The 27,302-nt window shown below is 39.4% G+C and overlaps 1 protein-coding gene across 1 annotated transcript in view; it reads right to left on the bottom strand.

The window, feature by feature from the left end:
- Positions 1-27,302, bottom strand: part of SGCD (sarcoglycan delta) — a 439,725-nt gene that overhangs the window by 299,592 nt on the left and 112,831 nt on the right. The window contains exon 2 of the mRNA XM_081934767.1: positions 16,546-16,667. Within this exon, the coding sequence (XP_081790893.1) occupies positions 16,546-16,662 (117 nt within the window). The 5' untranslated portion in view covers positions 16,663-16,667. The remainder of the gene's footprint in view (positions 1-16,545; positions 16,668-27,302) is intronic.

Raw genomic sequence — 27,302 nt, 5'->3', positions numbered from 1 at the left:
GGTAGGAGTTGAGACGCTTCAAGTCCAGGATCGCTCTCCATCCCCCGGAGCTCTTCGGGACGACGAACAGGTTGGAGTACATGCCTTGACCCCACTCCTCCTGGGGGACCAGTATGATTGCCCGAATGTCCAGCAGGTGCTGATTTGCGAGGAGCATCAGGCGGCGTCTCTCCGGATCCCTGGAGAGGGGGAAAGTCCTGAAGAGCATCGGGGGAGGGGCGAGGAACTCCAGCTGAAGTCCCTCTCTGACTGTCGCCCTGACCCAGGCATCGGATGTTATCTGATCCCACTGGTCCGCAAAGGATGCCAGGCGGCCGCCTATGTGTGGACTCGGGTTTGAGTCATTTCCCCCTGTGGAAGGGATGGCCGCCCCCCCCCCGCGAAAGGGCCATTTGGATTAACTCTGGAACCTGTTCCTATCCTGATAATACAGCCGCAGCCTCTGCCTATCATACCTATAGGGAGTGTACCTCTGCTGTCGGTAATCCTGATCCGACACCCTAAATGAAGAGGACCTACAGTATGAAGGCGGACGGTTGTCTGTCTTCTTTGCATTAGAAGGAAGGACCTTCTTCTTATTCTTGTTTTCCACAAGGATGGGATCTAGACAAGCCCCGAAGAGGTTGGGACCCCAGAAGGGCGCCGCCACCAGACTCCATTTGGACTTGTTATCCATTTGCCAATTTCAGAGCCACAAGAGCTTCCGTGCCATCACAGAGGTGGATAGACGTCTGGACATGAATTTGATGGAATTGAGGGTGGCATCCACTGAGAATTGGGTGGCCCAGATAATTTTGGTGAGGTCTTGGTGAAGACACTCATCCTGAATTGGTATGCGGTCCTGCAATTGCCGAAGCCACATAACCATAGTGCGGTTAAAGTAGGAGGCTGTTGTGGCCACTTTAATAGCCCAGGCAGAAGCATTGACATTTTTACACAGAATAAGCTCTGCCCACTTGTCCTCTGGTTTCAGCTTGTTGGCCATGTCACCCGAAACTACAGAGGAAGTGTTGGCTAGCAGGGTGACCAGAGCGTCCACCATGGGAAGCTGTAGTGCCTGAGCAAAGGCTTGCTCCATGTTGTAGTAACGTTTGTCGTTACCACCTGGGTTGGCAGGGAAGAAGGCCTTGCCCACTGATTCTGAACCACCTCCAGGAAGAGGGGAGGAGCTGGGACCTCCTCCTTATCCATATTGGGATTTATGAACATGGCCAGATTTTGATCCCTATGTTGGGACACTGGAGGAGCCCCCGTGCCAATTTGTGTGGTCTTCTTGGCCCTGCGTAACATGGGCTTGAAGGCAGGGGGAGGGAAGAGGCCCGGGAATACCGAGGCCTCAGAGAACCCAAGGTCTAGGTGAGCAGGCTCTCCCAAGATAGAACCCTCGCTGACCACTGAGGGAGAAGGAGGTCTAGGATTATCGTGACCTCTGGCAACAGAGGGAGACCTGCCCCTGGCAGCTGCCACAGGACTAGGCCTACCCTGGGATGAATCCCTCTGAGCTAGGCCCGAGGAGATCCCTTTGTATATGGCAGTAGATATCAGTCTCCTGATGCTGGCAAGTAAGTTCTCTAAATCCTCAAGTTCCTCCTCTGAGGGGTCTCGAGAGGGCTCTCATGGAGCTAATTGAGCAGGTGGTAAATAGTCTCTAGATCCCCCTTCCCTTGGGTCTTCCACTCTTGCCCTGTATTTCTTGGGGAAATGGATGGGGAAGGGGAGGTCACCTCCCTTCTGGGCCTGGCCGGCGAAACAGAAGGTGATGAAGGACTGAAACCCCTAGCAGGTGAGTCAGATGTCTGAGACCGGGCCCCAAGGGGAGACCTAGATCAACTGGGAGAGTCAGGCCTAGATGCTTGTGCTCACCTCTCTACCCTGGCCACCTGTTTTTCCCAGGGCCTTTTGTCTTCTGGACTCATCCCTGGCAGCAGCTCTAGAAGAGCATTGCTCTGCCATAGGCTTGGAGGCCGCTGTTCTGGGCCTAAGCCTGCCCTGGGTCTCCTCCATCCCCTCTCCTTGGGCCTGTGCATCCGAAGTTGTGGAGGCCATGCCTCACTCACGTATCTTGCTGGGGTGTCTGCCGGTCTCAGATTCAAGCCTCGCTGCAGTTGTTCCATGAGGTTTGGCCTGCCTCTCACCAGCAACTGCCCAGGCCTTGTCCTCCTTGCACGTGGGGAGAGGCCGTCACCCACGAGATCGCACCAAAATGGCCACTGAGCCTCGTGGGTGAAGCTCTGTGCGATCCGATTCTCTGTTTTTGGCTCTGAGGAGATTTGCCTCGCAACGAGCCGAATCAGAGGTTTCCTTCTATCTCCTCTGCTCTGACGATGCTTCAGCTGCCTTGCTGACTACGAGCGGCGCTTGTCAAGCAAATTAGCAAGTCACGGCAGCCCTTTGAAGTCACAGCAAGCGATTGGAGAGATAAGCGCCACCGCGGAGCTTTGAAATTGCTGCAAGGCTCAGGGCAGCACGAAAACGCCGATCGTGGGCTCTCTGTTTATCTAGGACTGAAAGTCTCAGGAAACTGCCCATTTTTAATGCTAGAGGAGATTCAAAGCTCCGGAAGAGCCAAGGCTCTCAGGAAGCTCCTGGGAGCATGGAGAAATTCTCCCTGCTCCCTCAGTAAGACAATAAGTCTCCTGACAATACTTTGAATAATTTGGAATATCCAATTAACCAGATTAAATTCTCAGAATTAATAAAGCTACTTCCAGGAGCCACAGCTAGTGCTTGGACCAAAGACTGAGGGAACTGGGAGCCAGGAGGGAAAGGTGGATACTTAAGAAAAATCCCTCAGTTTTTGGACCAATCAGACTGTAACAAACCCTGCTGTAGCCCCTCCCACCGAAGCCACTGGAAAATTATTATTTCTCCCTCATTACAAATGCATCCTAGAGTGTTACACTGCAGGATTAATTAAATGGTACTTTATTTTGTGAAAATGTATCTGTTTATTTGAATTATAACATTTTACATGTGTTGAAAAAGAGGAGCTTGAGTTATTAGTGTTCTCTGAGTTTACGACTTTTCTTGCAGATGTTTTATTAACAATTTAGGTAACTTCCTCAGTTACCTAGCCTGATGATAAAACAACTGCAAGAAGAACAGAAAGCTCAGAAAATGCTAAGAACCCAATTATTCAACCTTGAGCTATACATAGTCTCCTCCATTACAAAGTGAACTTGCTTCAAGAGGTTCAAGATATGATTAGATCATATTGGTCAAAAATCCAGCACTGAAAAAAATGGGACGATAGCATTAAGCAAATACATAATTAAATTAAAGCAATATTTTCTTTAAATCCTTACATGGCTTGGGGACCAGGTTATTTGATGGACTGCCTCTCCCCAATTAAAGCTACAAAACCCACCCCAGCAGGAAGATAGCCTGTTGTGGGTCCTAACTGTCAAGGAAATACATCTGGTGGGAAAAGGTCCTTCTTCTCTGTGTTGGATTCCTCCCTTTGGAGCATCATTTTTCCAAAACTAGGATTGGCTTCCACCTTATTGCATTTTCTCAAGGGAAGACATGGTTATTTCAGCAGGTTAGGGACCCCGCTTGTGGTTGATCAAGTGGCTGTTTTAATTCTGGTCACCACCATGGGATGGGGTTGGGGGGTTAAATTGGAACTTTTAACTGTGGATTTTTAATATTATATGCCACTTGGACTTCTGCATGTGAGTTGGGTGGCTATCTAAATTTGCTTAATGATTTTTTTTTGTTCTGAAAAAGAAAGATCTTCAGCAGTCAGATAAACAGTGAAAGATTCATGGAGATAAGAAGAATGGCAATAATGCCTCATGAAAAGCAAATGATTGAAAGGCTAGCAATTCCACATAGTAAAACTTGCAGTTGGGCCTTGGCATAATTTGGAAATTGAAATGGACAGTAGTTCTGCACTCTATCCCTGCTATTTAATGTCTATCTTCTTCTTAGGGAAGATTCAAATTAATTGCAAAAATCATGAGTAGTTATCACTTCAGAAGTAAAGATGTTATAGGAACTTAATACATTTTGGCAAATTCCTGAAAACAATGGATTAACTCTTCTAAAATTAGAGAGAAAATGGAAAGGAAAGCATCAATCCTTAGCAACACTAAAAATAAGCTATTCCCTCCTCCCAACAGTTCTGAAATACCAAAGAATACCAAAAGACAAGCAGCTTTTGCAGTCATGGATCAGTTATTCTTAGAGGTAAGTGTCATCCTTGGAGAAAAATTGCTCTCAAAGCTGCTAAAAGGCATTCCAACAGCATCTGGAGTGCAATATTTAGGTTTTCAAAACACTTTTTGATTGCATCTGAAGCCTGGACTTTGAAAAGCTACTGCAGTCACCAAATGGCCAATGTATTTAACAGAAGGCTCAAGGAAAGCAGAAAGCAGCAAACAAATAGTCAAAGTAAACCTCCCTTTTTTAAATAATTTGAATATGTTAATACATTTAACTTCTATTGAAACTGTTGTTACTTAGGGGAATAGAATTTGATAGAGTATCACTATCTACCAAATTGTTTCCTTCTTGTTTCAGAATGCAAGTGGTTTCATCTGGTGTCTGCTTTTCATCTCTATTCTCAACTGTTGTACACACTTAAAGCTGGAATAACCAAAAATCACTTATCTTAAAACTGTTCATGCTACATACCCAAACACTATTTCCTGTGGCTCTGGAAAACTTTGTCCCTTTTGGCATAGATAAATCTATACCTAATATAAATGTCTGTTATTTATGTATATTGCTTCCTACTTTTGCCTATCTTTTGCCAGTTCACTGTTTCGAAGTTTCCTGGCATATAATAAATAAATATCAATCTATATTTTTGCTAGCTGTATCGAGGCCAAATATATTTGCTCTTATCTAGCCCAAATTTTGCCACTTTATGAGAAAAAAAATCTGTGAAGGCTTGCTGAAGTCCAGGTATATTATGTCAGAACAGCATTTCACTGATCTACTAAGCTACTAACTTTAACAGAAGAGAAGATATGGTTAGTCTGAAGTAATTTGCTCATAGCAAATCCATACTGGCTTTTGTTAATTGCATGTTTTATAAACTTCACATTGAATTTGTCCATGAAACTCAACCTCATGTTCTTTTGCAACAATAGTTAGAGCATAAACTCGGATAATAATCATATTAAAGAGCTGTGCATAATGTCTAAACATCTTTTCCTTCTTTCATTTTACACATTGAATTTTCCTACTCATGTTCAAAATATGTGAGTTTCTATTTGATGATCAGTCCCCTCAGAAAATCAATTACTTTTCATTTTGTCTATATTTGCTTTTCTTCTCTTTTCCAAATTTCAAGTTTTCAGACACAAACATACTATTGAAAAAAATATTGCTTAAACTGTGGCGGCACAATGGTTAGAATGCAGTATTTGCAGGCTAATTTTGCCAACTGCCAGCAGTTCAGTTCTCATAGGCTCAAGGTTGACTCAGTCTTCCATCCTTCCCAGGTGGGTAAAATGAGAATTCAGATTGTTGGAGGCAATATGCTGACTCTGTAAACTACTTAGAAAAGGCTTTAAAGCACTGTGAAGCAGTATATAAGTCTAAGTGCTATTGCTATTCTGAAGTTTGATGTTATTCAAAATGTCATTTTTATTTAAGATATTCTATATCATTGCCTGATTTCATCCAAAGCATTAATCTTCTCTTTATTTCTCTAGCACACTATCTATCTTTGTGTAATACTGAGCTCAAGAAGGGAAAAATATTTATCATATACAAAAATATTTTCCCAACTGTTGTTCCATCAGTTCCAAAACAAATACCTCTTCTCTCAATTGTGTGTTAATCTTTAAAATAATCAGAATTAGTTAAAATCTTAAAGATATTTTTATAAAATATAAATCAAATATATATAACATTAATAGTTGATATATGATACCAGGGAGATTGTCTAGAATTTACAAAGAAAGTTTAAATTTAGATGGACATGTAAACAACAAGAAGTGTCCTTTGGTGTATCATATAAAAAAGGTAGAAAATTTTGGATTTAAATAATACATTTTACCATCAAGTATAAATTTTCTAAGCCTACAAGTTGGCATTATGTTTCTCTTTTTATATGAATGTAATTTTTGTTTAGCTATTCTTAACCTTTATTTTCAGCTAATAAAATAGTTTCTAATCTGATTTCAGCTACCATCTCTTCCAATGTCATAATTGTTACTGTACATTCACTACACAGGTTACAGAGACAAGGGGACAATTGTATACTCCCATTAGTATTTTAAATCATTCTATTCTCCAACCATGCTTTCATGGTCACGTGTTCCTATAGTATAGTTATTTGTTCAGTGCAAAGATTCTTCAAAAGATTCTTTAGATACATCCAATAGCCTAAGCATCTTCCTCATTCTGGTATTATGTACACAATTGCTTTCCAGTGAAGGTGTCAGGGTTCCAAATGACATCCAAAATTAAATCAGAGTCCAAAGCAAAGTATTGCTCAAAGTTCCAATTTATTAAGAGAGTTCACAGATGTGCCAATATGACAAGTAATACACTTTTTTGTGTTTTTCTTCTTCAGCCCCTTCTTAATTTTTGGCTACCTGACTGATCTCATGTTTCTCTGCCAGCTATGATATCCACCAGTTCATTTAGCTTTTCTGTGCATGAATGGTTATATTCCTCTTTGTAAGGGCTTATGCAAAATTTTGCTTGTGTGGAGGATTAGTACAGTTCTTTTAATAATTGTGCCTTTGCCTTTGTATTCCCACTGTTCAATATAGGTATATTCACTGGTCTTTTCCATTCTCTAGGTCACAGAGCTTGTTGGATATTTGTTGACATGGACCAGTTAATTCTTTATTGCCTCTTGTCTTGCAACTTTAAACAGTTCATTGGTGTTTTGCCTCTGTCTGTTTGACAGTTGACCTATTGTCTCTCATACATCACCATCTAATGAAATTGGTCCCCCAATGTATTATCTCTATACAAAAGTTTTTGTCATTCTTTAATCTATTTACAAAATGTTTCATTGTCCTCAAATATTCCTTTACCCTAGGCCTTTATCAAATCAATCCTGTGATTACTGTTGAAAATTTTTATCTTAGCTATACACTCTTTCTTGAAAAGATTTTTTTCTTTTCCTTTATTTGTTATATTCCCTTATTGACTTTCTTCATTGAACTATTTTTCATGTGTCTTACTTGAGACTAGAAATCTGTGTTCACTTACTGTATTTTCTTCATGTGGCCTAAGATTTTCAAGTTCTATATTTCTGTGACTATAATGATAATGATTATTCAAAAAGCCATTTGGAATTTTCCCTATCTGAAATCTGGGCATTTTTTTTTCTGCTTCAGTTTTCATAATATTGTTTAATTTCTCTCATAGTTTCTCTGATTTATTTTACATAATTACCTCTGCTAAATCTTTTCTTAGATTGATGTTATCATCTGACTGTATGTTAATATGGTCTTATTTTATTGGCATATCTTTGCCTTTAATTTTCCAGTACAGCAGCTTATTTCATCATCTATTCGGCATTCTGCACCTGGAAATTAGCTTAATTGCATTCCTCTTTTTTCTGGTTTTCTATAATGTGGTCTTTTTGAATCTATGTCATTCATTTGTGAACATTTATGTCTAGTATCTCTATTTACATTGCTTGTACAACATATTAGCAATAAAGAAAGAAATGTTTTAGAAAAACACAATTAACATATCTCCTGTAGTATTGGATTTACATAAACCATATCTTCTAATTATAGGTTCTTCCATTTCTCCAACTTTTCTCTTACAATCCTCCCATTAGTAATTCTATATTCCATTTTGATATTTCACATGGACTGCTGAATAGCTTATCATCTAATCCTCTGAGTTAGAATAATGTATTCAAGTCTGTCTAAATTCGCTTATTCTTAAGACCTCCCTGTTAACTTTGCTTTGATAATTTCAAATTCATCACATTTTATATTTCAATAATATATTGTTCTTTCAATACTGCCTGTTGTGACCAAACTTCCTAGTAGCTTTGATCTAGCTATGTCATTATCTCCAGATCTAGTTTGAAAGTCTGATGCTTTTCCACAATAATTTAAAGAATAATTTCTAACTGGGGTGAGGATCTCATATTCTGTTATTCACATTCTTTAAAACATTACGGCTATGTCTACTTCATTTTTTTCATCAGTACAGAAGTGGTCTGCCATGGCTTTATTCTGGGTGGGTGGTTTCCCTCACGTCTGTTCTTTGTGAATTATTTACTGATTGCAATCCACAGACTCCCTTCTCTTCTTTCAACAATACTGAAAAGAACAGTTACTAAGAGTTCTTACTTCTGAGACAATGGCCACTGCTTTTTCTCAGACAAAAGTCACTGCTAATTTCACTTTCAAGGTTGTATGTGAATGACCTTGGGAGACAGGAGGAACAGCTGCAGACTAGTCAATTGTAATGTAAAAGGTATTTCACCCCAAGAAGAAAAATGCATGAGGAAGCATTTCAGAAGGGATCCTACCTATTTTTCTGGAAAATTAAAAATAAAGAAGTGCTTTTAGATTTGCAAAAGTCTGTTATTGTATCCCTACAATAGTGTTAGTATTCGGGTTGTGCTTCTTATTTGGACTACCTCAAAGGACTGACAGCCTAGGAACTATGCAGATCTCTGAAGAAAAGCTGTTCTAGAGGGCAAGTACCAGGAAGGCATACAATCAAGATCTCATTAGGAATTGTTTATTTAAGGAAACTTGAAGTGTACTGCCAAATTTCACTTGCTAAATGGAAACTATTAGAAATAGGCAATCCATCAAATAAACTGGCCCTATGCCATGAAAACCATATAGGTGGTAACCAGCATCTTTAATTGGACTAGGAAGCCAGTGATCAACCATGCAGCTTGTAGAGCAGTATTGTCACATGAGCACATCAAGTTATTTCCATTATCACTCACACTGCTGCATATCTGATCACCTATAACTACTCAATGGTCTTCATACACAATGCAGTGGATTAGTTCATTGTTGAGCTGACTACATCATTCCAATTCGGAAACAGGCACCACTAGCATACTAAATGGATCTGTGCAAACGTCTCTAGGCCACAGCCACTACCTGTTCTTCAAGCTGGAATTGTGAGTTCAAGATGACCTCTCACACACAATTGTGCATCCACATTGGTCAGAGATGAAGTGAACAGCACAACTCAAACTCAAAATAATCTGAAGGGAGGTGGAAACAATTTAGACAGAGACTTAGTTTCACAGGAATGTAAGCGAGAAGGCAAAATAAAATGCAACTATACTTGCAAGTATGATTCTTGGATGGAAAACCACCAAAGAAAGTCTGCAGCTGAAAACTAGCTTAGGAAACTATAAAAACATCCAAAGAGAAGATCATAACAAAACAAAATGATCTTTACCTTTTTTAATTGATCAATTAGAACAAGAGTCCCCAACCCCCATGTATTCCACTGGTTGGGCAACCCAGTTCCCCTCTCCCCTCCCCAGCCAGGATGCCAAGCTGCAAAGGTTGGGGACCGCTAAACTAGAATGCTATATACCAGCAATGGCGAACCTTTTTTGGCTCTCGTGCCATAAGTGGGGGGAGCGCAGGGGGGTCATGTGCGGGTGTGCCACACCCATAATGCAATGCGCGACCCCCAGTGCGCATGCGTGCACTACAGGCACGAACCCCCCCCCCCATTTTTACATACTTTTTTCGCTCTCCCCAGGCTCCAGAGGCTTTATAAGTCACTTCTGGTTTGCTCGGAGGGTCGTTTTAAGCGTTCTGAAGGCTTCAGGGACTGTCCGGAGGCTTCCCTGATGCCTTTGGAGAGCTCAAAACGACCCTCTGAGCAAACCGGAAGTGACCTCGCGTGCCCTGACAAATGGCTCCGCGTGCCACCTGTGGCGCGCGTGCCATAGGTTCGCCATCACTGCTATATACGCAAATGATCATACCATAGACTACTTTTATTTTTAAAAATCTATGCTTTTTGACACATTTAAAAATGTTTGCACACTTTCTGGCCTTTTGTAATTCAAGATTAGCATCTTTAGTCCTTGATTTTTAATCAGGCAAAGTGAACTGTGGGGAATTATTTTATTATTGTTTGTTCCAAGTGATAGACCAAAACCAATCTGTAATTATTCTTCAGACATCATTTGCCCTTTGTGTGAATGACAAATCTCATTCAGCCCATTTCAAAAGAACCTAAGCGAGGAAGAAAAACTTTGGCATTGGTTCTGATGATGATGTTATCCATTCAGCCATGTTTGATTGTCGGTGAATTCTATGGGCCAGAGTTCTTCACCTCTTTCAATCCTGCACTACTTGTTTCAATAGTTTTATACTCTGGCTGGTGTCAGTTTTGATGGAGATCAGCCACTGTGTTCTCTGACAGCCTGATGTCCTTTTTCTGCTAACCCTTCCTAACATAATTACTTTCTCCAATGAATTCCTCCATATTACATGGCCATGGCATTGGTTCTACTAACCTTCAAAACTTCAGAATTGAAGCAAAAGTACACTATAAATGCTTTATGCTACATACTGCAAAACCAAAAGGCTAATCACACGACCAATTTTTGTGACAAGAAACAAAGAAAGGAGAAAGAGGAAGAAACTAATATTTACCCAACACACTTTTCAATTCATTTGTAAAGCTGTCCATTCTTTAGCAATAACTTCTTTTTCATATGTCATCGCACAAGATATAGCTAATAAAGTTTTTCAGTCTGTTAGTCATACTATACAATTCCTGAATTGGCATGGCTAGCAGATGCTTTACATCTCAATTCTGTCCACGTCTACTCAAATAGTCCCATGAATTAAATGGGCCTTTCTCCCCCATATCCATATGTGGTTATGAAGTTACAGTTTGACTAATGACTGGAACGACTTGCTTGATACAGTGAACAGAGAGGAAAAATCAGTTTAGGAATCATTAAAAGCCATCTGAGGAACAGCTTAAAAGTAGTTATATTTTTATAACTCCTGTCATTATAGATGGTCACAAGTCAAAATAATAATTCTGAAATAGTATAGTTCTATTAGGAGGAGAAATTTAATGAAAGCTTATCAAAAGAGCTTTAGGACAGCTGCTCATATCAGAACTGAGTCTAATAATGACATTAACAACTACCATAGTTTTACAGTGACAGGAGTACATTAACTTGTGTGCCCCCATTTTAAATAAATGGACTGATACTACTACTTGATAATATATATATATTCTGCTAGTATTTTAAAATGGATTCTCTAGCAGGGGCTGTGGAATAAAGCAGCATTGCAGAGGGCTGGCGAGTTTAATGGCTTCCAAAAGGGGAAAAAAAGTTATGTGAAGAAGTTATATTTTTCAAGAAAATATAAACAATAATGAATATTTGATACACTTTAAATCTAGAACCTACAAAGTTAATCTTATCTGAAAAGATGTGTTATGATGTGCAACTTCTGTTCCAAGGTGACTGTCAATTTATAACATGGCATTTTCATTATTAATAAGGGTTGTAATTGTATTGAGAGCCAATTAATTATATTGGTGAGGTTCATATTTGTTTCCTTCAACCAATTAATAATGTTCATTTATAGATTTCATTTTATTTATCAAGTTACATGGTACCTCAACCAATAGTAAATTTAGGGAGTTTAATTATAAAAGATGCTAGGAACATCTCTAAATTTGAGTATTACATCTACCACAATTTTGACCTGAGGTTGGGTTGGGTTGCGGGGGGAGGAAAATAATTTCAACCACAATACTAACCTTAAAATACTATTGTTCTCACTGCTAGTAGAATAGAAATCGTTTAACATTATTGACAAAATACACACATCAATGTGAAAATAAACTACTAAATAAATATAGGGCGGTATTAGAAAAAAAATTGCATACATTTTCTCTTTTTAATTGGATTATCACTGAAAAAATGACATGATCATTTTTCACACTTATGACCACTGCAGCATCCCAATAGTCATGTGATCAAAATTCAAATGCTTGGCAACTGATTCATATTTATGATGGTTGCCATGTCCTGGGGTCATGTGATCATCTTTTGTAAACTTCTGACAAGCAAAGTCAATGGGGAAGCCAGATTCACTTAACAACCATGTTACTAACTTAATAACTGCAGTGATTCACCTAACAATTGGGCAAGAAAGGTCATAAAATGGGGCAAAACTCACTAAAGTCTCATTTTGCCACAGAAACTTTGGGCTCAGTTATGATCATAAGTCAAGTATTACCTGTATAATATGCATTGCTAAAATGCAATGTAACATTTAAGCAAAAAGAAGAAGAAGTAAAAATAGCCATCGATCAGTTGCATTGGTAGAAACTCTGAAGGGAAACTAAAAATGTTCACTTTTTACTTAAAAATTTAAATACAGTTGTTACCCAACTCTTTCTTTTTGCTAATAAATACAAAGGCATAATATATGTCAGTGATGGTGAACCTTTTCATTTGTTCATTCATTCATTTGTTTGTTCATTCATTCATTCATTCATTCATTCATTCATTCATTCATTCATTCACTATAGATGCCCATCTGAATCAATGACTGTAAGAATTCAAAAAATATATATTACAGTAAAATGCTGGAACATTTTAAAAGAATAAACAAACAATAGAAAGTAATAAAAACATCTAAAATAAATAAATATACATAGTAGCTGAGATGCTTGACCAGTTAATAGTACAACCAGCAACCTAGACTCAGAAATATGGCCAGGGTTGGGGCTATTCTAATCTCCAAAGGGAAGATATTCCATACAGCAGGGACTACCTCAGAAATATAGGGTTTTCATTAAAAATGGAACCAAAGCTCTGCCATTATATCAATAGTCATGTATTAAGTTTCAATATATACTCTTAGTGCAGAGGTAGGTTTCTGCTGCTTCGCCCCAGATTGGGCGAACCTATAGTGACAGCGGCAGGAGGCTCCGCCCACACACCCAGATGCTTCAGCACATGCGAGCGTGCATGTGTGCATGAGCGAACTGGTAGTAAAATAAATTGAAACCCATCACTGTCTTCTTAGTAGTTTTGGAATTTGGTCATTTATATTTTCATGCAGAAATTAAAAAGTACATGCCCCATGATAAAACTGGAAGTTAGTGAAATTAAGAAGTCCTATTATCATAATGTAAATTAATAATATCTAGGGAGTTGTCCCTGCCATAAAAATAGTACTAAAATATTCATAATTATTTCTGAGATATAATATATCATGCAATACGAAAAATTGGGTTCAACTCTAGCTGTTTTTATGTCAGAAATGCCCTTTGATTGCCTTAATGATACCAGGATAAAATTAAACATAAGAACAGACATTCTTGATAAGTTCCATGAGATATCTTGGTAACTTAAGAAAAAATTCTATTTTAATAAAATTGTCCCAAAGAGTAGAATTTTAATCCAATTAATTAAAAAGGGAAAATTGCAGTTGGGCAAAACTTGTTCTCAAAATATCAACTGCACTGTAAAAAAAGACCTTTACCAAATTCAGGAAGACTATTGCTGATTGCATTTTTTTCAATTGTTCCTAAAATATAAATCAGTAATGTAGTAGGATTTGAGGAATGTCAGCCTTTTATAAAATCAAATTGCACCATATGGCCAATGAAAGGTAATATTGTCTACTGTCTATCTCCAAGGATTGCTGTCAAAAATTTGGCAATAATATTTAACAAGGAAATTGGTTAACTTCCCCAATCTGCAGAATCTTTACTAACCTTCCAAATCACAGTTATATAAGCTACATTAAAGAAAGGTGGCAACCTTTTATTCAAGAAAGAATCATCATAAACCTTCAACAACAAAAGAAAAATGTTTTATATCATTCAATATGATAGCTCCTAACATTGGAACTTTTCTTGTTTTCACAGATTTAATAATGGCTATTATTTCTTGAAGTGCTAAAGCTGCAACTAGATAAAGAATTGAGTCATGTGTAACCTTTGGACAAACTAAAGTTTAAAAATCATGATTTTTTTTCTCATGGTAATGTTTTTTTTCAGTACTTTAAACATGAATACATTTTTTTAATAAAAATGAAAAAATGGAGGAAGAGGAGGAGGAGGAGATACATCTACTATTTTTATATTCTGAATATTTCAATATGTAAGTTTAACATTTGAATATGGATCAAAATTGCACATATGCCTTGAAGTCTTTATAGCAAGAAACACTGGAGAATTACGGTCAAAAGAAACCATGCCTCTATAAGGGCTAAATATTTGTTGAACGAAGCATAAATGTGATAGGTATGCTTCTTCTGACTGGAAAAAAATAGGAGGCATTATGTCAGGGAGCATTTGGACATGGTAGGAGCAAGGAAACAAAGGTCCAAGGATTAAAATATATGGAGATATATGTTGACTCATGTTATATTGAAAGGAAATCGTATTATGGGTAAGTATGTAAATATGGTGTCAATGAAATTGAAACTTATAACTTAGATGAAAGAAACAGCATAACCTGACTTGGCTCCATTGATTTGGACTGATCAATGTAACAAAGTAAAATTCCTTCTCATCACCTAATTCAAAATAGGTTCCAACAAGAATGTAATAAACATGCTACGATTATGATATGGTGCTGGAGTTATTTCTTCAGGCCATGTATTAGCAGATGGTATTTTAGATTTTTATCCCTTTATTATTTTTACAAATAAGTCAAGGTGGCAAACATATCTAACGCTCCTTCCTCCTCCTCCTCCTCTTTTCCCCACAACAACTATCCTGTGAGGTGGGTTGGGCTATGAAAGAGTGACAACCCAAAGTCACCCAACACTTTCATGTCTAAGGCAAGGCTAGAACTCCCAGTCTCCTGGTTTATAGCCTAGTATTAATAACAAAATCAAACTGGCTCTACTTTACTCTGCATTATAAAATGACTTCTTTGCACATAATGGCCAAGGTCCATTTCAAGCTACTTGTTCCAGAGAGTGGTAATGTAATAATAGGAATCAGATGCGAACAAAATTCATCTGCTTCTTTCATGTGTTTTTGTTTGGAACCAATCCAATAAAAGCATAATATTCTCTAGATGTCCTTGTATATTGTGCTAATATTGGATTGGTTTCAAATCTCCTGGCTTTCCCATAATTAATACTTACAGAAAAAAGGAAAGAAAATTCACTAAGGATAAATGTTTTAAATGGTAGCAAATAGAATAATACTCTGGCCAAAACATCGATGACATGTGGAAAAAGATTGAATATATGCATAAATTTGGGTGGGGAGAGATCGTATGTTATCTTATCAATACCAGGGTATTTCTGTTATCATCAAAAACCAGTGGAGTGCTGTGAATGATGCTTACAATAGTGTAATTAATAATCTCTATAAATTTTTAACTTTCTTTTTACCTTACAGTTTACACTATAATTCATTCCAGCTACAGAATCTTAAAAGTGATAGCAAAGACACTGTACCTTTAATGAAATATTATTAATTTTATCCTTTCTTCCATGTGCTTTTTGCACAGAGACCCCATTTCCTTTGCAGAAACATATCTCAACCTTCCTATATGACATCTGGAATACATGTTTTCTATAGTGTCTCTGTTTGGAACAACTGTTGTTGCTACAAATGTTGTTATAAGAATTTGTTGCAAACCCTGGAATTTAAAAGAGAAATTCCTGCATTGGTTTTGTCATTGGGGAGTTGGATCCTCTTGCAAATCTCTTGTTTCCCTACATATGATGTTCTATTCTTCTAAATATATATCTATACTAGTTTATTTATACACACACACACACACACACACACCTGATCATATTGTTCGTGCTTGCATTTTTTTCCTAAATTGTAAGAGAATAGATCTCCAGTTAATGAAATTTCCATCTGAATCCCAACCTCAAATTATATTAGGCAACTTCTGAAATTACTAGTACTAGATTGGCCTGTCCTGAAACTGAACTAGGTTGGAAGATCTATGTAAATATCTGCCAGTCAGAACATTTTACATATCCCAATTAGTGACCTTGATGACATGTTTTAACTGGGACAGATATTTGAATATCTGTTAGCTTTGTTACCCCTTACTGCAGTATTAAAAATCATTCCAGACTTCCTCTCACAATATTTCCAAAAGGGTAGTCTTGTTATTCCATTGTTTTCATGGAGCACTTTAGGATTGCTCCAATTATCTCAGCAAGCAAAAGAAACAGGCATAAAAACTTAAATCACAGTCTCCTCTTTTTCACACATACTGTACATATATCCAGAATATTTCACATGTGTATCATCACAAGCTTTATTCTTGTTTCGTAAACCAACTGGTGAATGATGGTAACTGAAGCATTTAACAGCGGCTTCTCTAATATTTGGCTGAAAGGTTATTTCGTACGTTCCATATCTCCTATTATTTGGCTGCTACTTTATCTCTGCCTCGCTTTCATTGGCTGATTTAGCTTCTGTCACATTCAACAGTTGGCAAAAATCACTGACAATTGTTATTTCCCAAATTAGGAATACTATTGTACCTCTGTATCCTTTATATGCTAGCAAAAAGCCTCATGCGCAAAGCAAAAGATAAAAACAGTTCTGATTCCAATCGCGTTCCCAGCGCTTCGCAGCTCTACTTACTTTTAGGTGCTGATCCACTTGCCAGACAGAGGGATGATTTCCAGCCATACTGTGGGAATTACGCTGAGTGCCAAAATTTCCTAGAGCAGGAATGCTGATTAAGTCAACAATCAGCATCAGACCTGAGAAACGCAAAGCAAGGTATCCGTTAAGCTGTTGGAAAGGTGGGAAAAGCAAACGCTGGATTTAAACTGCAGTAGGTATAAAGGGGACTGTGGTCTCATGTGGACTGGGGGCAACTAACTGCTTCAAGTGGCATCAGCCTAGTGTGCAATAAAGATTCTTGTTGAGCTGTGTTGTGCTGAGCATGTCAGTAGCTTTTGCTGAGTTTGAGCCAAGGAGCCTGACACATTCACCGAGTTGGCAAAATCCCTTCATAATCCAATACAGCTATTGCTATGAAACAGAGAGAGAGAGAGAGAGAGAGAGAGAGAGAGAGAGAGAGAGAGGGAAGAGTAGCAAAATCAAAAAGTATTTTCAGTTCATTACTGTTTCTTTAGTTTGGAGACATGACTATTTTAAAAAATTGAAAAGGCTTCAAAATGAGGTAACAGAGTTAAAGCCCCCCTTTAGACTTCGCGTGAAAAAAAAATCTTCTGAAATATATTGGCAATGAGATTCAGGAAAAAAATTGTTCAGGCTCACCTAAATAAATAACCAAAAGACTGCTGAATTGAAAGGTAAAACATTGCTTCAAAATTGTTTACTGGACAGAAGATTTGTATATAAAGCCTGCAAAGAATGCAAGAACCCTGAACCAATCATTTGCCCTGGACATTACACATTTCTTCATTTATACCTAGTATTACTATTAACTGACTACTACTATTCTTCAGCAACATCATATATTCAGCATCTTCATCATCATTTCTAGAGTCAGTCATTTCAAGGCTCAACTGTCATGCATTCAAGTGATTCCAGTCCATATATTTTATGCTGCTGTGAGCTGACGATTCTTTCATTAATGCTGCAATCAAAAAGGCAGCAAAATTAATAATGTCCACAAGTAATCAACTGGAACATCCAGTTAATGTAAAACAAGCCTAGGTTCTAAATTAAGAAACATACATTTATGATCTGTACAGCCTAAGTGCCACTCTTTCCAGGCATACCAGATAGGAAACATAATCAGATCAACTAATACAAGTTTATTATAAGGCTACCTTAATAGAATCTTGCAAGCTTCCCAGTTCTTTTACAGCTTAAGAAGTTAAGGGAGGGTCCCTTCCAATTCTCTTTCTCTGCTCATTAGGCAGCTGCAGGCTATGCTCTCTCTTATCCGACATTTCCCTTGGCAGCATCTTTTTCCTCCATCTCCCAAGGTCTTTCCCATGAACCACTATGTTAGGTGACACTTTTAACAAAATGCCTGCTGTTGCAAATGCAAGTGCCTTGTACACTCAGCACGTGTGCTAATAAAAGTTATACAAGAGTTCAAATTAAATTGTTGGACTCCTATATTCTCAAATCAGCAAAGTTCAAACATGAAAACACACACACATACACACACACACACACACACACACACACACACACACACAAACACAAGCCAGTAGTAAGAGTGGCAAACTCAAAAAAAACTCTGAGCGAATTACCCTTTGCTTTCATTTAATACTAGGGTTCAACAGGCCCCACAGAAAATGCTTTTGGGGAGTCACACCTATTCTTGAGTATTCCTTTTCCCCATTATTGTCTTATTGACTTTCCCCCAAGAGCTCTTTCTCTCCCCATCCCTCTTTCCCCTCTCTTCAAAGCCTTTCGTCTTCCTTCTTTCCCTCTCCTCTTTATTCTCCTTCCAGTTTTATTTAAAGAAATTTTGATCACTTTTTCTTTTAAAAACATAGATATGTTGCGGGAACAAAGCAGCAGTTGCACATCTTTATTTCTCCAAAGGGCCTCTTGGGGGGTTCAAGTGACAGCTGGACAGTAACTCTGCTGACTATTATTTTTATAATTACTTTTAAAATGTTTGTGGTGCAGAATTAGAGAAGTTCTCGGCTATAGGACCTTGGATGTGTGCCCAGCAACTCAGCCATAGCAGCAAACTGCTTTCATGACCGTTAGACTTCTAAGGCACAGTCATAATGTGTTGTTACAATCATTACATATCTCTTCTACAACTATGAGTAGGTCATAACTCCCATATTTGCCCACCATCACCTACCCCTGATGTGCCTTTAATCTGTTTACATTTACTACTTTTCACGGAACACTTACCTCAATGGTATTGCACTCTGCTCTAATGCCAATGTGTACAGGTTAACAATGCAACAAACTATTTGGCTTAGCAGTCATAATTCAAATATATGAGTCACTTGATGTACTGTTTCAACTATCACTGAAATGTCTATAGTACACACTTTCAGCTATTCACTTTGCAGTCAAGTTCTCTCCTGGGAACTCTCTTAAATGAAAATAATGCTCCTGATAAATCAAAGATACTATTGTTGTGAGATACAATTATTAGGAGGGGAAAAGTATCATCATTATTATTGCACATGGGATGGGAACCTGTACATAAATATTCCCAAATTGAAAGATTTAAAAACAAATGCTAAAATACCCTAAGCTTTAAATAAGAGTCATACAATAGATCTTGCTAGTTTTTATCTACACACGGTTATCTCAGGGAAAAGCAAACATAACAATAAAAGAGCTATAATTGGTGCATATATAGTACATACATGCAAGATGACTGGAAATGTGGGCTTTTCCAAGCATTACAATGCATGTACATCAGAAGGCAATTCATTGAAATGAAGGAATCCTATAAATAAGACTTTGGCTGCCTGTGTCCAATCTGGGGCGGGCATCAGCAGTGGAGCAATGTTAAGGGAGGTGATGACAGGGGGACAGAATTTCGGCAATGGAGAAGAGGGCAGGGTGGTGGTGGGGAGCAGGGAGACATTGCCAGGGGTAGGGTGGCACACAGAGGATGTGGTTGCAATGGGGGTAGGGGTATGGCAGCAGTGGTCTTCCACAACTGTCCCAGTTTCTCATCTGGCCCCTGTGGAAATTAATTGCCCACCCCTGCTATTAATAAACCTACACCCACTCTTACTCTTTCCTGATTTCAGACACCTCATTATTGTTAGAAAAAAGAATTTTCACAATGCCCCCCCCCCCCAAGATGGAAGCTCTTTAGGATATCTGAAATTTTTAAAATAAAAAAATATGCTAGTTAATGCAGATAGTCCTTGAGTTACGACCATAATGGAGCCTGCCCATTAGAATCTCAAGTCGGGGAAAATGTTAAAAAAAAACTGCCTCAACCAGCAATCCTTGCTCTCACCAGAACATTTGTTAATCAAATGTGTTGGTCACTAAGTGGAGCAGGGATTATGCAGGATTGGGGGAGATCCTGGGAGGCATAATGCAGGCATGATCCCACCTGCCTTGGGTCTTCCCAGGCCTCCCCCATCCCCAGAGATATCCCATGTTCCACTCGTGACACGGCTGATTGTTTCGCCAACAAGAAACAGTGGAGAAAGGAAAATGCTGGGAGTGCCTGACTTTACTGGTTCTGTCACTGACCTTCCGCCTGCCAAGATACCCCTGACTTTCTGGGGCAAAATAAGGACTGGTTCTGTAGCCTGTCAGCACTTTCTGCTCTGATCAGTTGGTTGCTGATCAGCTGGTCTTCAGGAGATTGCTAACCTCTCCTGTCTCTTGCTAGCCTTTAGGAAACCAGATCCTGCGTGCTGAGGCAGCAGCTTCGGGATGAACTTCTCAAAACTCTTCTCTTGCTTTAACAGTAACAAAGTTGGAAGGTACCTTGGAGGTCATCTAGGCGCAACCCCCTGCTTATGCATGAGACCTATCTAGGGATTCGAACTGCCGAACTTCCTGATTGACAAGCTCAGCGTCTTAGCCACTGAGCCATCCCCCTTCTCCAGAAGGCCACATTTCTTCAATTTTTTTAAAAAAGAGCTAAGTTTAGTTTTAGGTGCTAAAACTAAACTCCCCACCTCTGCTCTCCAATATCTATCCCATTTAAAAACCTTATCTTGATTCCAGGCTGAAGAGTAAAGGAAGGGAAGCAAGTAAGCAAAGAAACTCTTTCTGCAGCTTTTTTTCCTGGAGGAGCAGCGGCAGCAAAAAAAATAAAATAAAATAAACTCAGAAAGTGCAGCCATACACAGCGACAGGACAGAATCTGGATCAATGGTGGATTGCTGCCGGTTCAGCTGAACCAATAGTAGTGGCGGCAGGAGGCCCCACCCACCTGCCCAGATGCTTCTGCGTATGCGGAGAAGTATTGTGCGCACTTGCACGCAGCAGCAAGCCTGAACCAGTAGTAAAAATATTTGTAATCCACCACTGAGCTGGACGGTTGCAAAGTCTGTCTGAATCCCTGTAAGGCCCAGTTAGGAATCGCCTTGTACATGAGCGGGCTAATTTGAGAATGGGAGTAGAATTAATTCCTTTTCAAACAGAAGGTTTGGTTGTTTAGGGTGTGTAGGAGGGCAACCGAAAAATTTATCATGCAAGGGCCTGTTATCTATCATTACTCTTAATTCTGATGAAAGATATCTTTTAGTGATAACAATGTACAGGTAGTCCTCGACTTATGACCACAACTGAGCCCAAAATTTCTGTTGTTAATTGAGATATTTGTTATATGAATTTTGCCTCATTTTATATCATTTCTTGCCTCAGTTGTTAAGTTGTCAAGAAGAGATTGGAGTGCCATTTGTCAGAAATGGTGTAGGGCAGTGATGGCAAACCTATGGCATGCGTACCACAGGTGGCACACAGAGCCATTTGTCAGGGCATGCGAGGCGCTGCCCTGTCAGCTGGCCAGCATGCATGTGCGTGCTGTCCAGCTGAGTTCACCCTTTTTAAAAGCCATTTTTCGCCCTCCCCAGGCTCCAGAGCCTTTATAGGAGCCTGGGAAGGGCGAAAAGAACCTCCCCCACCCCTCCGAGGCTCTGAAGCCTCCGGAGCGCAAAAAACCGGCCCTATGGGCAAACCGGAAGTTCGGGAACGGACTTCCGGTTTGCTCGGAGGGTCGCTTTGACTGCTCCAGAGACTTCAGGGAAGCGTCTTGAGGGTACCTCAAACCTTCGGAGTTGTCAAAACGACCCTCCGAGCAAACCGGAAGTCACTTTTCTAAAGGTCCTAAAGGTCCCTCAAGTCTCTGTGGGGGGAGGCAGGCTGTTTTTGCTCTCCCCAGGCTCCTATAAAGCCTCTGGAGCCTGAGGAGGGCAAAAAAAGCATGCAAAAAATGGGGGGGGGAGCACCTGTAGTGAGCGCATGCGCACCTGGGGGTTGCACATTGCATTATGGGTGCAGCTCACCCACACATTACCCCCCTGCTCTCCCCCCACTTATGGCACGCGAGCCACAAAAGGTTGGCCATAGCTGTTGTAGGGTCTCCTGCTTGAGCGGAAGGTTGGACTAGATGAACTATAAGGTCCCTCCCAACTCTGTTAAAGTGAACCACTGCAGTGGATGAGTTACTAACTGGTTATTGAGTGAGTCTAGCTTCTCCACTTACTTTGCTTGTCAGAAGGCCACAAAAGGTCACATGATCTTGCGACACAGCCACAACCATAAATATGAATCAGCTGCCATGCATCTGAATTTTGATCACATGATCATGGATGGGAATGCTGGAAAGGTTATAACTGTGGCAAAACAGTCGTAAATTGCTTTTTTCAATGCCGTTATAACTTTGAATGGTCACTAAGTGAGCTGTTGTAAGTCGAGGACTACCTACACAGCCAAGTTGTTATCTTGAAAACAGTGAATTATCTTTCAATTCTGTCGACCCAGGAGCATATCCAAGGCAAGGTTGAAAAATAACTGTTCTGCAGTATTAGTTTATAGCCCAATTCCCTAATGGAGACATGTTTAATACATTCCTCCATAAAGTAATAACTGGGCAGATTGCCATGACTTTAACTCTTTTTGTCTCATAGTGGTCTCAAAGCTGAAATTGCTTCTGATTTTCTTTTAGCTGAGGTTACTGTTCTTTAATTTCTTCTCAATCATACTGTATCTTTTCTATATGTTATAAACACTATCAATATATTTTAAAAGGAGAAGGTTAATTTCAAATTATGCTATCCCAAGCTATAACATCAGATAGAAAAGTGATGGCTAACCTTTTCCGGACCAAGTGCCCAAAGCGCACGTGTCTGAACCCCCAAAATTCTATGTGTGTGCCAGGGGTGGGTTCCTGTCAGTTCTAACCTCTTCTATAGAAGAGGTTCCACAAATCTACAGTGCCGTTTAGAACCAGTTCCAGCTCCCCCCCCACCTGTCCGCACATCATCAAGATGAAGAGCGAGAGGAGGAATTCTGGGAGTTGAAGTTCACAAGCCTTAAAGCTGTCAAGTTTGAACACCCCTGGGATTTTTTTCTAAAGGGTTAGGGGTGCAAGGGTCTTGTAACTTGACAGCTTTAAGACTTGCAGGCTTCAAATGCCAGAGTTTCTGAGCCAACATGACTGGAAGAGGAATTCTGGGAGTTGAAGTCCATAAGTCTTAAAGCTGTCAAGTTTGAACACCCCTGGTTTTTTTTTTTGATGGGGGTTAGGGGTAGAAGGGTCTTGTAACTTGACAGCTTTAAGACTTGCGTGCTTCAGTGCCAGAGTTCCTGAGCCAACATTTTGGTTGCTAAGTAACAGCGTTGTTAAGTGAGTTTCACCTCATTTTACAAGTTGGCCACACCCACCCAGTCACATGGCCGGCAAGCCACTCCCAAAAATCAGGCCACACCTACGGAAGAGGTTCAAAAAAGTTTTGAAACCCACCACCAGAGTGTGCACCCCCTCCACATGGACACGTACCCCCCACATGCACACAGCCCCCATGCATGCACCCCTCCTCCATGCATGCACACATGTCCTCCACAAATGCCTCCCGCACACACCCTGCCCCTAGCGCAAATGCCCACCGCATGCGCAGCAGAGACCTGAAGACCAGGCTGGCAGGAGGCGCATGCGCATGTATGGCAGAGCTGAACTAGGGTGATGGCTTACGTGCCATCAGAGAGGATTCTGCGTGCCACCTCTGGCATGCATGCCATAGGTTCTCCGTGATGGAGACAGAACTTCTGATGTAAGAATAACTCTCTGTAGCCTTCCAGCCTGGACTGGAGTTTCAAAGTTCTCACATAGTGAGGGAGGTGAATTTCTCACAGGAAGCCTTACTCGTTAGTTTTGTAACAACAGATTTGTATGCTACATAACAAACAAACCCCACTAAGATTTTGTAAATAAGATTCAGTCTGAGTAAGCCTCCTCAGGGAAGCCACGCTTTAGTGAGAACTGCTAACACTCAGAAGTAATAGCGTGAAATTCCTCATAAATAGTTTGGGGTAGTGGTGAAATTCAAATTTTTTTACTGCCGGTTCTGTGGGTGTGGCTTGGTGTCATGGCAAGGGAAGGAAACTGCAAAATCTCCATTCCCACCCCACTCTGGGGCCGGTCAGAGGTGGCATTTGCCGGTTCTCCAACTTACTCAAAATTTCCGCTACCTGTTCTCCAGAATCTGTGAGAACCTGCTTGATTTCATCCCTAGTTTGGGGTCATACAATCCCCAAATTCCCATTTATATATACAGACCTTCACTTAAAGCTCTTCAATGCAGAGATGAGCTCATGTTTAGATACCACCTTCCCATGCCATAAATACAAGAAAAAAACACTTATGAAGCAGTTTGGAATCTTTTAGTTTTCAAACAATTAAACAACAGCTCTCCTAGCCTAACTTCCTTGATTTGGAATGAGTTTAGAGGAGAATCAGAAGAATGTATCTGGAAGCTCAGCTCTCTAGTTAAAAGAGCTAGACATATTTACTTTGCAAAAAAAGAAGAGTGAATGGAAACATGACAGTAGTCTGCAAATATTTAAAGGCCTGTCATATGGAAGAGGAAATGGGCCTGTCCTTGACTGAAATGAGAACAGAACGAGGATCCTGGGTTGAATTTTAGAAAACTATTATATTTAGTAGTTACTCAATGGAATGCTCTGTTTATAAGAATGAGGTCCACCTCTGATTTTCAAATCCCGTGAATAGTTTAGGAGGTTCCTAATTGGAGCAGGAATTGGAGTAGACTAGGTGGATGTAGATTTCTTCCCAAGCTAAACATTCTGTGTTTGTACAGCTATACAGAATTATTCATCCTAAACACAGGAGTACTAAAATGATAGTGAGGTCAAGACTCAAGAATACATTTCAAATCCACTAATATCCCAACTTTCATTACTGAGTGGATTCCATTACTGACACATTGAGCAGATAAATTGGAGGGGAACGGAAATTTCAATGGAGGGATTTTAAGAATAGGATTTATGTAGGCGATCTTATCTATTAATTTTCAGATACAGTACATTGGTTAAACTCCTGCAATAAATTGGATCTATGTTTTATTCCAATAACCTTATTCCAATCCAGATGTTTAAAACCATAGCTTGAAACATATATTTATATTAGATTCTCACTGCCTGAGCTGAATGTCTCAAACCTCTAGTGACCTAGCTTAAATTTGACATAAATGGATTTTCATTCTTGCCAAGCTAATTGGTCCAGCATAAACTGAAGATATGTAAACATCTGGAATTATTCAATGTGGTTGTTAACCCCAATGGCAATAATTTGGTTGTTGCTATTGTTGTTGTTGTTGTTGTTGTTATTATTATTATTATTATTATTATTATTATTATTATTATTATTCATTAAACATGAAACTCAGTCAATTGAACATTCAAAAATGCATCACAAATACCATTGACTGCTGCTAATAGTTGATATGGGTTGCTGCCAGCATCCTAGGTATCAACCAAATACCTTCTTAAAATGTATATTATTATTATTATTATTATTATTATTGCATCAACAGAATTGTATCACAGCGGCCAGTTGTTTCACCGGATTTGGCATTGATTACTAGTCGGGCCCCACCCAGGGGCCTAGGACGTCGTAACGTATTTTCGTAATATGTAATATTATTATTATTATTATTATTATTATTATTATTATTATTATTATTATTATTATCATCTTCTTCTTCTTCTTCATCATCATCATCATCATCATCATCATCATCATCATCATCATCATCATAATCATCATCATCATCATCCTATGGTTCATTCCTAAAAAATAGAAATGACTAAAAAAATAAAATATTTGTTCTATATTCATGCTTGCAACTGTTAAAAAAATGAGCACCGTAAAATAAATAGAGGGGAAAAAAAACAATCTGTCAGATTAATCTGGAAGTTAGATTCTTCTCCAAGGTGACCAGACATAATCATCTGTCTTCTGGAGACCCTATTGCCAGAGCTTGTCAGGACACTCATTTGTCATATGCCACCTCATACAGTGGTCCTTGAATTGTACATACACATTAAAACAGAACAGTAATTCAACAATCATTCTTCCAGACATGTCAACTGTGAAGTATATAATCTAAAATAACCCAGGCCAGTTCATCTGAAGTGCAAACAAGGAGTTGGTATGCATCAAAAAAATTCAGTAAGTGACTTTCAAAAAGTATTGCATCTACAATGAGAAAAATACTGAAGTTTGAATGAGAATTCCAGAGGGGTTATCAGAAATGTTAAGTTTTACATATCATTTGCCAATCTCACTGCATTAGCAGCTTTTAAAATACACTGACAAGACAGAATAATATTTCTTCCTGTTCTCCTTTTCTTTCTAAACAAATCCCATGTCAACTTTAATTACACTGTCAATTGCTTTTGTCCTTTAAAAAAGTTCTTCTTCTCTCAGCAAAACTACAATCTGTAGTAAGAGAATCCATCTCTTAGGTTCTTTTAAAAAAAACTCCAAAAGCATGAGCTCATTTTACTTTATTAAAGTTCAGTGGTTGTCTTATACATGAATTGGAAAGACATCCAAGTTAGAATAGGAAAACAGACAAGCAGTGGTCAGCTTGTGACCATTTGTTCAGCAATAATTCAAAGTTCCAATGGTGCTGAATGAATGATGGTTTACACCTGTTTCTGGATGTTCTGGACTACAGCATCCCTATAGTCATGTGATCATGATCTGGGTGCCTGGAAACTAGTTTGTATTTATGACCAGATGCCAAGAGCTCCATAATAATATGATCACTATTTGCAACTGCCCCAACCTGCATGGCACCTCTCATGTGCCCTCATACCATTCCTGCACATCCTCCCCGATTCCCACATAGGGAGCCAGAGCCCCAGCTACCTGCCTCTTCCAAACATGACTAACACTTTGCCTGAATTTTTAAATTGTACATCCACAAGCTCTGTCTGGAAACCCCTTTGGTACATCACTTATGTGACATGGGCTGATTGAACAGGCCCCATCTTCCCCATGGAGAAGAATGATGCCAGCAAGGCTGAAGACCAGCCCTGTCAGGCTAAGCCCAAGAATAACCAAGAACAGTTCAGCCAGTGTTCACTTCTTTATTTGTTTACACATGTATATCAGACAGTCCCTTTTTGGGAGAGGGGGCGGTTTAGAAATGTGAATAAATAAATAAAATAAATAAATAAACCTTGCCAGGCTAAATTCTTACAACTCTCATCCTAATGTACCTGATGGATTCTAGGGAGTTGCTATCCTTCTACTTCTTGGGTCCTCTATCCAGCTCTTGGCTGTGTTGCCTCTTCTCTCTCCCTTTTCTGGAATGTACTCCCTCCTTCCTGAAAAACTGTCGCTTCACTGTAGTTCATCACACCAACTTCCCCTCCCCAGGGGCATCATTTCTCACACTCCCAGAGTGGTCTGTCCATAGCAAATGATCGAT

This window comes from Natrix helvetica (assembly GCF_964273705.1).
Source record: "Natrix helvetica genome assembly, chromosome: 1".
Lineage (NCBI taxonomy): Eukaryota > Metazoa > Chordata > Lepidosauria > Squamata > Natricidae > Natrix > Natrix helvetica.
This window is presented reverse-complemented; position numbering and strand designations above follow the sequence as displayed.